Here is a 16,112-nt window from a genome sequence, read left to right as displayed (position 1 = left end):
AAGTGCTCTAAAACTTGCTGGTAGACGGCTGCGTTGACCCTGGATCTCAGGAAACAGAGTGGACCGACACCAGCAGATGACATGGCACCCCAAACCATCACTGATGGTGGAAACTTTACACTAGACTTCAGGCAACGTGGATCCTGTGCCTCTCCTGTCTTCCTCCAGACTCTGGGACCTCGATTTCCAAAGGAAATGCAAAATTTGCATGGTTGGGTGATGGTTTGGGGTGCCATGTCACCTACTCAGTGGCCTAGTGGTTAGAGTGTCCGCCCTGAGATCGGTAGGTTGTGGGTTCAAACCCCGGCCGAGTCATACCAAAGACTATAAAAATGGGACCATTACCTCCCTGCTTGGCACTCAGTATCAAGGGTTGGAATTGGGGGTTAAATCACCAAAAATGATTCCCGGGCGCGGCCACAGCTGCTGCCCACTGCTCCCCTCACCTCCCAGGGGGTGATCAAGGGTGATGGGTTAAATGCAGAGAATAATTTCGCCACACCTAGTGTGTGTGTGACAATCATTGGTACTTTAACTTTAACTTTTATCAGAGCAACCTGGGCTCTCATAACACCTGAGCAGTGCCAGAAACTCATCGACTCCATGCCACGCCGCATTAACGCAGTAATTGAGGCAAAAGGAGCTCCAACCAAGTATTGAGTATTGTACATGCTCATATTTTTCATTTTCATACTTTTCAGTTGGCCAACATTTCTAAAAATCCCTTTTTTGTATTAGCCTTAAGTAATATTCTAATTTTGTGACACACGGAATTTTGGATTTTCATTTGTTGCCACTTCAAACCATCAAAATTAAATGAAATAAACATTTGAATGCATCAGTCTGTGTGCAATGAATAAATATAATGTACAAGTTACACCTTTTGAATGCAATTACTGAAATAAATCAAGTTTTTCAAAATATTCTAATTTACTGGCTTTTACCTGTGTGTGTGTGTGTGTGTGTGTGTATATATATATATATATATATATGTATATATATATATATATATATATATATGTGTGTATATATATATATATATATATATATATATATATATATATATATATATATATATATATATATATATATATGTATATATACATACACATACAGCCCGGCCCCCGGCCAAATTTTTTTAACCCAATGTATATGTGTTTATATATATATATACATATATATATATATATATATATATATATACACATTGTCTTTTTAATTCGTTTTGACATTTAACATTGTCACGTTATCGATGTGAAAATTCATTTTTAGACAATATGATTTGCCTGAGCGGCTAGGAGACACCGAGAGTAACAAGCGGTAGAAAATGGATTAGAAAGGAAAGATTAAAAAAATAAAAATATATATATATATATAACACTTTTTTTTAAACTTGGGACTTCCCGTGGGCCGGATTTTGGATGTTGGGGGCCGGATCCGGCCCGCGGGCCGTAGTTTGGGGACCCCTGGTCTAGTCTCTTACGTGAATGAGCTAAATAATATTATTTGATATTTTACGGTAATGTGTTAATAATTCCACACATAAGTCGCTCCTGAGTATAAGTCGCACCCCCGGCCAAACTATGAAAAAAACTGCGACTTATAGTCCGAAAAATACGGTACACACATTGCTCATACTTCAGTAATCATTTTATTATCTTCTGAAGGGACAAAACTATAGAAATGTAACTTGGAGTAATCCGTGTACATCTTGTAACAGTCCAAAATAACACCGTATTGTCTAAATAACGGCATGACAGCACAATGAGTGCACCTCTTTGTGAACATTTTCAAATAGCGTCCAAATGTCAATATTGTTATGCACTGCCTTAATCCTCTTGGGCATCGAATATATCAGATGTCAACGTCAGGGTGTCGGTGGATGCACCTTCTTTTGCTTGACGATTGGGGTTCAGGAAACATACTTTGCCACTCCATCACTTTTATTTTCCTCTGCAAGGTGGTGTGTTTGAACTCCTTATCCTGTTGCGCCATGCGGCCTGCTTTTTCAAGCAGGATGTGATACCAAGTGTTGGAATTCACGTTTCGCCTCGATGTACCGCAAATCCTCCCTGCTCGCGCACCCCTAGACCATGACACTATACCCATGCACCATGTTGCTTGAGTACAGGAAAGACACGATTGTCATTGTAGTCACTTGTGTTGCAAGCCATTTACACAATAATATACTATAGCTGTGTGTTCACTCATTTTCAGTGGACATAGTAACTATACTGCAAGCTGTACACTGACTGCTCTAAACTAAAATGGTTGCTGAAATGTCAGACGTGAACTTTTGTGAGTTATAATTGTGCATGTTCCTTTTAAGTGTGTACTTTATCTTTAACATAAATGGATTTGTTTGCCTTGAGCACCTTATAGTGTCGACCGAGTGCACCGATGAGTTTGAGGATGTAAACATATCCTAAACCGGGGGTCAGCAACCCGCGGCTCTCGAGCCGCATGCGGCACCCGCCCTAGTGGCTCCCTAGAGCATTTTTAGAAAAGGATTGAAAATGGGAAAATAACTTTTTTGTTTTAGTACGTTTTTTATTTGAGGACAAACATGACGCAAACCTTCCCAATTGTTAGAAAGCCCACTGTTTAATATGTTTGTGTGTATGCTTCACTGATGAGAGTATTTGGTGAACATCGTTTTGTCCTACTAATTTCGGTGATTCTTGAACTCACTCAAAGTGTGGACTGTGACGCAACAGTTTGTTTACATGTACAATATGCCACTCCTCCTTTGTCTCATTTTATCCACCAAATGTTTTATGCTGTGCGTGAATACCCAAAGGTGCACTTTGTTGATGCTATTGACTCGTTGGAGTGCTAATCAGGCATATTTGGTCACTGCATGACTGCAAGCTAATCAATGCTAATATGCTATTTAGGTTAGCTGTATGTACATATTGCATCATTATGCCTCGTTTGTAGGTATATTTGAGCTCATTTAATATCCTTTACTTATGTCCTCTTTATATTTGCATGTCTCATGACACATTATCTGTATGTAATATTGGCTGCATTTCAGATATCTGTTTGTGTGCCATGTTGTTCCAGACCACAGCAAACATTACCTAGCTTGCCAAAGATTGTAATAAATCTATTAAAAGTAGACAGCCTGCCGTTTCCTTTAACTTGGACACACACATATATACCTTTGGCCGTTAAAAAGCCAGTAATTTCCAGGAGTTATCTCACCTTCTGAGTAACCTGATTTACTAATGGTTTCTAATGCTGTAAAAATGTGTAGAATAAATATAAAATTTCAACATTTCTGTCAACGAAGATTTGCTTCAGCCTGGGACACATAGTCATTTTGATAGTAGGCTAGACACTTGTTGCCTTCATCATAAGACTTATATACGGCTTTTCATTTTTTTTGTGGCTCCAGACAGATTTGTTTTTTGTACTTTTGGTCCAATATGGCTCTTTCAACATGTTTGGTCGCCGACCCCTGTCCTAAACATATCCTAACCAAGTTACATACAGTATAATAAAATACACTAAAAGTATTAGCATGCTGGATAAATATTGTCAAAATGTTTAAAATTGTGCAAACTATTAGGCCTATTTATATATGGCAAGCAAACATACCGATACTGCATAGGAAATACTGCAAGTAACATACGAATTTGAAAGTTGGCTTCCAGTCAATGTGTACAAGATTAAAATGAGTCTAAATGCATTTAAACCTGTGTATAGTAAACGAATGGAAAAACTCGAATGTCACGGTCATTTGGCGTACACGCGCATCTTTGTGCTGCGGGCGGCCATCAAACACGTTTAGTGAGTGTACATTTGTCTGACAGCCCGGTTGTAAAATATGTAAACTACTAACCACCTTTTAACCTTTTTTGAAGCACTTTGAAGGAAGCCTCATAATAGCCTCTTGAACAGTTTAACTCGACACAAACCATGTGAGAGCTCGACAGACTTTTTGTTACACTAACTGTTAAAATAATAGGTTTGCTGCACACATAGTGTCACATTCTGGGCCCCCATGACTCCTAAAGGGCCCCCTGGCCCACCCTAAACCCAACGCTTGGTATGTTTACCTGCTCAAACAATCTATTGCATGAATTTGTTTGCAATTTTATAACACGAGTGTGAATGTTGTCTTATCTGTGTTGGCCCTGCGATGAGGTGGCGACTTGTCCAGGGTGTACCCCGCCTACCGCCCGATTGCAGCTGAGATAGGCTCCGGCACCCCCCACGACCCCGAAAGGGACAAGCGGTAGAAAATGGATGTATGTAAAAACCTTAATTAGGTTCTTTATTTTTAAAGATGGGATTAACATATCTAGAACTTATGTAGATAACTCCCCAATATATTTTTTTACCAACAAATTTAATATAAAGTGGCCAACATATAAAAGTAAATAATCATATTTTAATATATCTAATTGAGGGTATTTGAACACACCATAGCTATGTGCAATTATGCAAAACTGAAATGTCTTATTTTCTTCTCCATGCTGCCACAAATAGATGTTATATTTTGTTTACCTTTTGTCTGTCACCTCATTCTTGTTTCAAAATGTCGGTGCTGTGTGTCAATCTTAAAGAGGCTGTATAGCTTGAGTGGCCGTGCCAGCAACTTGAGTGTTCCAGGTTCGAGCCCCACTTCTGTCATCCGAGTCTCTGCCGTTGTGTCCCTTTACCCACCTGCTCCCAGTGCCACCCACACTGGTTTAAAAATGTAACTTAGATATTGGGTTTCACAACGTAAAGCGCTTTGAGTCACTAGAGAAAAGCGCTATATAAATATTAATTTATTATTAATATTATTAATTCACTCAATTCACTCACAAACGTGCGCTTTAATGACGTTATGACGTATGTGTTAAGTGTTGCAAAGGTGGAAGGAACCATTTTGTATAGGGATGTCCGATAATGGCTTTTTGCTGATATCCGATATTGTCCAACTCTTTAATTACCGATATCAACCAATACTGATATATACAGTTGTGGAATTAACACATTATTATGCCTAATTTGGACAACCAGGCATGGTGAAGATAAGGTCCTTTTTTTTAAAATATTAATAAAATAAAATAAGATAAATTAAAAACATTTTCTTGAAAAAAAAAGAGAAAGTAAAACAATATAAAAACAGTTACATAGAAACTAGTAATTAATGAAAATGAGTAAAATTAACTGTTTAAGGTTAGTACTATTATTGGACCAGCAGCACGCACAATCATGTGTGCTTACGGACTGTATCCCTTGCAGACTGTATCGATATATATTGATATATAATGTAGGAACCAGAATATTAATAACAGAAAGAAACAACCCTTTTGTGTGAATGAGTGTAAATAGGGGAGGGAGGTTTTTTTGGGTTGGTGCACTTATTGTAAGTGTATCTTGTGTTTTTATGTTGATTTAATTAAAAAAAAAAAAAACGATACCGATAATAAAAAAACGATACCGATAATTTCAATAATATTACATTTTAAAGCATTTATCGGCCGATATATCGTACATCTCTAATTTTGTATTTTTAAAGCAACCGTAGTATCGTTCAACATTTTTTTAATCTTAACATTTATTACCTATTTTTCTAAATAAATGACAAACTTTTTTTTTTTCTTTTTTTTTTACAAAAGCCAACATCCCACTTTTACGCCCTTTGGTAACATATTTTGACAATTCGCATTTATAAAAGTATCAGTGCTCTTTATTTTTTCTTTTTTCTTTACTCTCATATCACAAAACTCATTATAAGGACATTGCGCAAAAAAACTATATCAAAATCGTTAAATATTCAAGACAACAATAACTGCATGCATGCTCTGAAGGTGCCTACCAAGTCCTAATTCCATGTAGTGAGGCCCCGCTGTTGCTGGAAGGGAAGCTGGGCTGCACGTTGTTTAAATCCCCCACGCCAAAGTTCATGTAATTTCCGTTATTGGACGTCGTCGTGGGGTAATTACACGCGTAGTTTGCGCTGCAGGCCGTGTTTGTGTAGCCGTTAAAGGGCGGGTAGTTGTTATAAGTGAAGTGGTTGACGTGAGCCATGCAGTAGGACGGGTTGCAGGTGCTCGTGTCGGCCGCCATGCAGGGCTTGCCGTCCCGCACCAGCACCGGCACGGACACCCTCCTGGGCGGGGGCAGGGACACCATCTCCAGGCTCTGGTCCTGCCTCTGGCGCTTGCACTTGTACCTTCTGTTCTGGAACCAGATCTTCACCTGGGTGGGGGTGAGTTTAAGGAGCCCGGCCAGGTGGTCTCTCTCCGGGGCGGACAGGTAGCGCTGCTGCTTGAAGCGGCGCTCCAGCTCGTACACCTGCGCCTGGGAGAAGAGGATCCGCGGCTTCCGGCGTCTTCGGGCCTTCGGTCGGTTCGGATCGTCCGGCTTCTGGCCTTCTACTGACGGACCCAGATGACTCAGTTCTTCGGAAAAGACAAAATAGGTCAAACATTTCCTATATATATACTAATATTTTGTTCATTATTTTTTCAATTTTTTTTGCGTAATTGCTTAGGATAGGATATACTTTCTGAAACATTATGTCGGTGAAGTGCAGATTTTACCCACAATAAAAAAATAATAATTCAACTTTATAATTAAGAAAACAAAACATTGGTAGTAATAATAATAATAATAACACCACTAAATGATTACACTTGTCACATATATATAATTCGTTTGATTTTCATATTTTTGTATGGGATTTTAGACTAAACAAATACAATTAACAGCTTGTTTTTTTTAAATTGTAAAATACAAAAGTATACTAAATGAGTATACATATCACAACTATATATATATATATATATATATATATATATATATATATATATATATATATATATATATATATACACAAACCATAGATTGATTTTTAAACCTTAGACATATTTAACTGAGTATTTTAATTTGAACATTAAAAACATAATTTATTTATATATATATATATATATATATATATATATATATATATATATATATATATATATATATATATATATATATAAATACATTCTGTTTGTGTATATATATATATATATATATATATACATATATATATAAACATAATTTATATATATATATATATATATATATATATATATATATATATATATATAAATGATCTGTTTTACAGAAAATGTTTTTCATAAAACATTTAAAAAAGATTCTCTGTTAAATATGTTTAAGATTTAAAAATCAATCTATTGTACCTATATATATATATATATATATATATATATATATATATATATGGTTTATTTTTCCTTAATACATTTTCCACTAAAATGTATTGAATCATTCTACTGTCATTTTTAGCCGTGGATAATAAGAGTATACCTGTATAATGTATATAGTATATAATGACACAATAGTTTCGATATTTGTTTAAATATGAGCTTCTTTTTTTTTTCTAGCTCTTTTCAGATGTCTGAAACAAATCATGTTTCACAAAAAAAAAAGCATTGTTAAAAAATAATTGCAATTTTTAAAATCCCACACATCAGCCTCCACATATGTAAATGGAGGAATACATATATAAAATAAAAACTAATGCACACGTTTACATGTTTTTTTTAATTTATTTAAATGTTTTAACCTGTATTCATATTTTATGCTATACTGTCTGTGAATGAGATAAACCATTTTACCCACGCAAAATAATCAATAATAATAGGAGCGTTATGAGCAAGACATTTAAATACATTTCTTGATTGTTTTGTTTTTTTCCCACTAATAATTTAATTAACTGTTCAACTCACCTTTTGCGTGTTTCTCCTCCAACATGTGTGACCCGCCCTCCTTCACGGGGTCCATCTCTGTCAGAGCTTTGCCGTAAACCGCAGCGGAAAAGCTCCCGCATTTGGGCCCCTGGCGGAGGTCCTCGTCGAACAGCGGCATGAGCGACGGCGCGTCCCGCAGAGGCTCCTGCTTGAGGCGGCCCAGCATGCAGGAGGAGGCGCAGCAGGGCGCATGAGTGCAGGGCGCATGAGTGCAGCATGAGTCCATGCGAGAAGACTGCAGGTCCAGGGAAGACAAGAGGTCGTGGCTGTTCTCCAGGTTTAATATGTCCTTCACGGAGAAGGGAGTGGACGTGCTGGGGCTTGGAAACATGGTCAACAACTGTTAAACTGTCACCTGGCGATCACGACAAGGACTTCTTCTCCTTCCTGGTAATGTTTACTAGATGTAAGTATTACTTAGGAATGCCACACGCTGCTGGTCCTCTGTGAGGTCTTCACTCATTTCCAACCTCTCTCTCTCTCTCTCTCTCCCCCCCTTCTGTCCCCTGCAATGACGCCTGCGTGGGGGGAGGAGGGGGGCATGAAGGGGCCAGTGGGACCCTCACTCTGTGGTCCCTCTGGTGTACTTTACACTCACATGACTGACACACGTTGGGCTGCTGCAACTAAAGCCACTCACTGCAGGCCGCAGCATTAGGCACATCTGCACCATCATTCTTCTGCCTGTGCAAAATGCCAAATATATATTTAAAATGTTGTGGCTGTAATTTGCATACATGCAGATTATGATATTATACCCCAAGTTTGCATTTAACAGCATTTAATAGTGCACATGCGCAGTTAGTTGACAGTATAGACTTAGACTTAGACAAACTTTATTGATCCACAAGGGAAATTGTTCCTTACAGTAGCTCAGTTTCAAAGGATGGAAAGGGTAATGTAGGTATTAAGTAGACTAAACATGTAGTAGAAATATAAAATATAACATGCCGTATTTTTCGGACTATAAGTCGCAGTTTTTTTCATAGTTTGGCCGGGGGTTGCGACTTATACTCAGGAGTGACTTATGTGTGAAATTATTAACACATTACCGTAAAATATCAAATAATATTATTTAGCTCATTCACGTAAGAGACTAGACGTATAAGATTTCATGGGATTTAGCGATCAGGAGTGACAGATTGTTTGGTAAACGTATAGCATGTTCTATATGTTATAGTTATTTGAATGACTCTTACCATAATATGTTACGTTAACATACCAGGCACGTTCTCAGTTATGCGTCATATAACGTACACTTATTGTTCACTATTCTTTATTTATTTTATATTGCCTTTCAAATGTCTATTCTTGGTGTTGGGTTTTATCAAATAAATTTCCCCAAAAAATGCGACTTATACTCCAGTGCGACTTATATGTGTTTTTTTCCTTCTTTTTTCTGCATTTTCGGCCGGTGCGACTTATACTCCGGAGCGACTTATACTCCGAAAAATACGGTATATGTAATATTTGCTGCTGACTCGTCTCCGCTCGGGATGGTGTCCTGCTGGCCCCACTATGGACTGGACTCTTACTATTATGTTGGATCCACTATGGACTGGACTTCACAATATTATGTCAGACCCACTCGACATCCATTGCATTCGGTCTCCCCTAGAGGGGGGGGGGGGGTTACCCACATATGGTGTCCTCTCCAAGGTTTCTCATAGTCATTCACATCGACGTCCCACTGGGGTGAGTTTTTCCTTGCCCTTATGTGGGCTCTGTACCGAGGATGTCGTTGTGGCTTGTGCAGCCCTTTGAGACACTTGTGATTCAGGGCTATATAAATAAACATTGATTGATTGATTGATTGATATTTACATAATAAATACATATATATTATATTATTATATTATATTATTTATATAATATATACCAGTGTTTTTCAACCTTTTCTGAGCCGAGGCACATTGTTTTCATTTAAAAAATCCCGAGGCACACCGCGGGCAGAAAACATAAAAAAATGAATCTCAACAGCCGATATTGACAATAAAAAGTCATTCTCGCAATTGTTGGAGATGAATTCAAACCATAACCAAGCATGCATCACTATAGTTCTTGTCTCAAAGTAGGTGTGCTGTCACGACCTGTCACATCACGTCGTGACTTATTTGGAGTTTTTTGGTGTTTTCCTGTGTGTAGTGTTTTAGTTCTTGTCTTGCGCTCCTATTTTGGTGTTGATTGTCATGTATGGATGTACTTTGTGGAAGCCGTCTGCTCCACACACTGTAAGTCTTTGCTGTCGTCCAGCATTCTGTTTTTGTTTACTTTGCAGCCAGTTCAGTTTTAGTTTCGTTTTGCATAGCCATCCTTAAGCTTCAATGCCTTTTCTTAGCGGCACTCACCTTTTGTTTATTTTTGGTTTAAGCATTAGATACCTTTTTACCTGCACGCTGCCTCCCGCATATTGTGATCGCGACAAACCATATTCCCGACATCTACAAAGCAATTAGCTACCTGCTGATATGCCGAGCTCGAGACAGCACAGACACTCAACAACTGGCGAGTGATTATACAGCTGGATGGAGTGTGGAATGAAGGAGTTCTTGAATCGAACACTGTGCAGGGGAACGAAGCTGAAGGAGCCTGTTGGAGTATGAGCTCCGCTGTCCCTCAATTGTCTAGTGGAGTGGGTGGGCAGGATTGTCCATGATGGCGAGCAGTTTGTCCAGGTTCCTCCTGTCCCTCACTGACACAAACGCCTCCAACTGTTTGGCCGGCTTTCCGGATCAGTTTGTCAATCCTGTTTCAGTCCCTTTTGCTGGTGCTGCTCCCCCAACAAACCACTGCAAAGTACAGGGCACTGGCCACAACAGACTGAAAAAAGATCTCCAACAGCTTGCTGCACACATTAAAGGACCTAAGCTTCCTCAGGAAAAAGAGTCTGCTCATGCCCTTCTTGTATACAGCTTTGCTGTTGTCCTTCCAGTCCAGTCTGCTGTTCAAGTGGACTCCCAGGTACTTGTACTGCCCCCCTACTGCCACCTCCCGGCCCTGGATTTTGATGGGCTCCACAGGGGTCATTTTCTTCTTGAAGTCGATGACCAGCTCCTTGGTCTTGTCCACATTAAGGAGCAGAAATCAGATAGTGCAGTTCAAATCCATTACAAACAGATAACTTGATTTATTTATTTATATATAAATAGATGGATTGAATAATTAAAAACAAACATATGTTGGGAACATGATTATTATATTTTAGGCTATGGTTCATTGATTATTAAAGTACTCAACTGGCGCCGCACGGGCCAAATCCGGCCCAGGAATGACACCAGACCGGTATAGTGCAATTCAAATGCATTACAATCAGATAATATAAACAAGCAATCAAACTTGATCTCCAAAGCACTTTTCATAAATAAAAGAAATGCAACGCAAAGTGCTTTACAAAGTTAAAAACAATACCCCGGTGAGCCATATCCCTCATTAACACCAGAGGTGGGTAGTAACGCGCTACATTTACTCCGTTACATCTACTTGAGTAACTTTTGGGATAAATTGTACTTCTAAGAGTAGTTTTAATACAACATACTTTTATTTTTACTTGAGTATATTTATAGAGAAGAAACCCTACTTTTACTCCGCTCCATTTATCTACATTCAGCTCGATACTCGCTACTGATTTTTATCCATCTGTTAATGCACGCTTTGTTTGTTTTGGTTTGTCAGACAGACCTTCAAAGTAGGATCTATGCATGCCTGCGTTTCACCAATCAAATGCAGTCACTGGTGACGTTTGACTCCGTTTCACCAATCAAACAGAGCCAGGCGGTCAGGTGAGTAACTGCACATAAAGTTTCAGCGGCAACAAGCTTAAGCTTACATGAACTCAACGTCAAATTTGAGGAAGCATATCGCGGTAAGTAACGTTAGTAGATATTTTGGCTGTCACCGTAGGCTGATGTTAGCTTCCCTGCTATGAATCACTGTCAAATGTACATCGTGTGGGGACATTTATTAACGCACTGCAGCCTCATAGAGAGACAGACAAAGACACACACACGCACACACACACACACGCATGCATAGAAACACCAATCAGTGTGTTCCCAGATGCAGCCCACACCTATCAGTTTATGGTTTGCGTAAAGGCTAACTTGTTATTTTCTTTTGTAATCTCTGCCTACTGAGCCTATGGTGCTGTTAAGTTAGTGTGGCTCAATTTGCCTTAATTTTTTTTATGTTAATGTATTATTATTTAATATATATTATTGTTTTAGTTGCTTAAGAGATATTCCTGGCTCTAAATTTGCTCATTGCTATTTTTATGTTTTTGTGCATTATTTGTTGCCGTCATTAAACGAACAGGTTACTCATCAGTTACTCAGTACTTGAGTAGTTTTTTCACAACATACTTTTTACTTTTACTCAAGTAAATATTTGGGTGACTACTCTTTACTTTTACTTGAGTAATAAATCTCTAAAGTAACAGTACTCTTACTTGAGTACAATTTCTGGCTACTCTACCCACCTCTGATTATCACATACGTACGCATACCAAACACACACACACACAGAAAACACACAGACATATGCAACTCAATGGAGAAATGATTGCATGGCTGAGTACAGAGGAGACATGTGAGTAAACACTATCACAGGAGCCATCTGCACCAGGAGGTTACTCATTTGCATGTTAATAAGCAACTAATTAATGGTGAATATGTGTTCCCCATACTAAAGTCTTACCGTTATATTTTATATTGCTACTATGGTACATTTTTAGTCTCCATCAGGCCTGGGCAATTATTTTGACTCGGGGGGCCACATTTAGAGAACAAAATGTGTCTGGGGGCCGGTATATCTATATTTTTAGGAACATTAATACAAAACCTCACAATAATGTCTGATTGAATGCCAAAAACGTTATGACAGACCGAAAGAATGTGGGATTTACAATATTAACTATGAATGATAAAACACTGAATATTGACAACATATGAACGTCACACCCCCTCTCCACCGACATATTTTACAATCAAGCGAACCGCAACAAAATAGCAACAAACAGCGAAATATGAATGTGAAGGGTAAAAAATAAACTCGCCTACTATCTGACATATCACTAAGCTTTAGAACATTGTTGTAAAAATCTCCTTCCGCATCTGTCCCTGACACCCGCACTTCAGGCTGGCCGCTCTGGAAACACTCTGTGGAAACGCTCCCCGCCCACACTGCTTGGTGCCTCGTCTGAGCTGCTGTGACTTAGATGACCATAGTAACTAATTAGATGGCCATAGTAACTAATTAGATTACCATAGTAACTAATTAGATTACCATAGTAACTAGTATATCATGCAAAAGCGCAGATTCCAACCATTGAAATACTTTGTATTAGAGATGTCTGCCTGCCGATATTATCGGCCGATAAATGCTTTAAAATGTGATATCTGAAATTATCGGTATCGTTTTTTTAATTATCGGTATCGTTTTTTTATTTTTTTATTTTTTATTTTTGTATTAAATCAACATAAAAAACACAAGATAGACTTACAATTAGTACACCAATCCAAAAAATCTCCCTCCGCCATTTACACTTATTCACACTCATTCACACAAAAAGGTTGTTTCTTTCTGTTATTAATATTCTGGTTCCTACATTATATATCAATATATATCGATACAGTCTGCAAGGGATACAGTCCGTAAGCACACATGATTGTGCGTGCTGCTGGTCCACTAATAGTACTAACCTTTAACAGTTAATTTTACTAATTTGCATTAATTACTAGTTTCTATGTAACTGTTTTTATATTGTTTCACTTTCTTTTTTATTCAAATTTTTTTTTTTAATTGATTTATCTTATTTTATTTTAATTTATTTTTTAAAAAGGACCTTATCTTCACCATACCTGGTTGTCCAAATTAGGCATACTAATGTGTTAATTCCACGACTGTATATATATGTATCGGTTGATATCGGTATCGGTTGATATCGGTATCGGTAATTAAAGAGTTGGACAATATCGTAATATCGGATATCGGCAAAAAGCCATTATCGGACATCCCTACTTCGTATAGTTCAAGACTTACGGTCATTAGAAAACATCACTGCACATCCAGTTTCCATCTTAAAGATCTAAAAAAATTATTTGGGAATGTCCGGCGGGCCAAATTGAAAAGCTTATCGGTTTCAACAAGTAAAATGTATGACTTTTTAAAACGCCGCTGTACGGAGTGGTACACGGATGTAGGGAGAAGTACAGAGCGCCAATAAACCTGAAAGGCACTGCCTTTGCGTACCGGCCCAATCACATAATATCTTCGGCTTTTCACACACACAAGTGAATGCAAACATACTTGGTCAACAGCCATACAGGTCACACTGAGGGCGGCCAGACAAACAACTTTAACACTGTTACAAATATGCGCCACACTGTGAACCCACACCAAACAAGAATGACAAACACATTTCGGGAGAACATCCGCACCGTAACACAACATAAACACAACAGAACAAATACCCAGAACCCCTTGCAGCACTAACTCTTCCGGGACGCTACAATATATACCCCCCGCTACCCCAGACCGGGTCTGGTCTACATAATACCTTCGTTAGCCTTTTCCATCCTTTGAAACTGAGCTACTGTGTGGAAACAATTTCCCTTGTGGATCAACAAAGTTTGTCTAAGTCTAAGTCTAAAGTTACAGTGGCCATAAATATGAAATATGCTTGTTAAATAAAACACCTGCCTTGTTTGTAATGAATGTTTAGGCCTACTACACTACTGCATTGGTCATTATTAGGGATGTCCGATAATATCGATAAATGCGTTAAAATGTAATATCGGAAATTATCGGTATCGGTTTTTATATTATCGGTATCGGTTTAAAAAAATTAAATTGTTTTTATTTTTTATTAAATCAACATAAAAAATACACTTACAATTAGCGCACCAAACCCAATAACCTCCCTCCCCCATTTACACTCATTCACACAAAAGGGCTGTTTCTTTCTGTTATTAATATTCTGGTTCCTACATTATATATCAATATATATCAATACAGTCTGCAAGGGATACAGTCCGTAAGCACACATGATTGTGCGTGCTGCTGGTCCACTAATAGTACTAACCTTTAACAGTTAATTTTACTAATTTTCATTAATTACTAGTTTCTATGTAACTGGTTTTATATTGTTTTACTTTCTTTTTTATTCAAGATTTATTTATCTTATTTTATTAATTTTTAAAAAAAGTACCTTATCTTCACCATACCTGGTTGTCCAAAATAGGCATAATAATGTGTTAATTCCACGACTGCATATGTCGGTTGATATCGGTATTGGTAATTAAAGAGTTGGACAATATCGGAATATCGGTAAAAAGCCATTATCGGACATCCCTAGTCATTATGTTGCCAAGTGTCTTCCGAGGCGGTACTTGGTGACAATAAGTTGCATCAGGCACCCACAGTGTTTGTGTCCAGCGGGGTGTTAACTTTAAAAACTCCTCAGCCGTGGCTCCGCGTTTCGTTGCGTGTCGATGCTGCTGCGTCTTGCACACTTTGGCTGTCAGCCTGTCGCTCATCAGGGACGCGGAAACGGAGCAGACAAAAAGGTTTTCCGAGCGAGGAACCTGAAACCAGGAGCGACACACTCTGCTGTCTGCCTCCGACACATTCTGGAGCCACTGTCGCCCTTATCTGGACGTGATAACAGACGACAACAAACCTGCGCGCCCACGCGCACACGCACACGCCCACGCACAATTAAGACACCCCACCCACCCACCCGGTTATCCCACAAAAGTGCTATAGTGACACCCAAAAACTTGCCCCGGCCAATCCGCTGCGTTGCGTTCCAGGCATATGCACCGTGCGCAATGACGCGTGTGTGCGCTGCGTGGGTCTGTGTGCGTGCGCGTGCGCGTGCGTGCGTGTCTGTGTGTGTCCAAACTTGCTGTTAGTTAATGCTGGTGGAGACTCTCCCGGGAGACAGACAGCATTATCGTTTGTTTTATCTGCAGCAGTTTAGCACAGCCACGGGCTAAATGGGTCCTCCTGGCTCCCAGCCTGGGCCTTGTTTATATTTGCTAAAGACTACTTGGATGCGCATTTTAAACCTCCCAGTGATATATAAGTCGTGCAAAAAGTGACATTTTTTTAAATTTATATATTTGATTTGCAGCACGCATTTAGTTGTGTTACTCAACTGTAAATTGAGCGTGACGCGCCTGGCATGTGTTCCACGTCCACTAATGCTTGCTCCCCTTTGACCTGTCTTTCTGCAGCACATCTCCAGCTCAGATAAAGACGCAGATAAGCTTGCTTAAAAACTTCCGCTGCACCAATGAGTGAGTATTTTAAAACGGGTGCACTGCAAAGCGTGTGCACGCAGCAGGGGGG

General features: G+C 38.8%; 1 protein-coding gene across 1 annotated transcript; it reads right to left on the bottom strand.

The window, feature by feature from the left end:
• Positions 1–5,809: 5,809 nt before the first annotated feature.
• On the bottom strand, positions 5,810–8,094 carry nkx2.5 (NK2 homeobox 5). Its single transcript, XM_061928090.2, has 2 exons — positions 7,743–8,094; positions 5,810–6,404 (listed from the first exon to the last, which is right to left on the bottom strand). The coding sequence occupies exons 1-2, from the start codon at positions 8,092–8,094 to the stop codon at positions 5,815–5,817; spliced, it is 942 nt and encodes a 313-aa protein (XP_061784074.2). The 3' UTR covers positions 5,810–5,814.
• Positions 8,095–16,112: the final 8,018 nt, after the last annotated feature.

The sequence above is a fragment of the Nerophis lumbriciformis genome, linkage group LG35 (assembly GCF_033978685.3).
Source record: "Nerophis lumbriciformis linkage group LG35, RoL_Nlum_v2.1, whole genome shotgun sequence".
NCBI lineage: Eukaryota > Metazoa > Chordata > Actinopteri > Syngnathiformes > Syngnathidae > Nerophis > Nerophis lumbriciformis.
The sequence above is the reverse complement of the archived record's forward strand: the minus strand, read 5'-3'. Positions and strand labels throughout refer to the sequence as shown.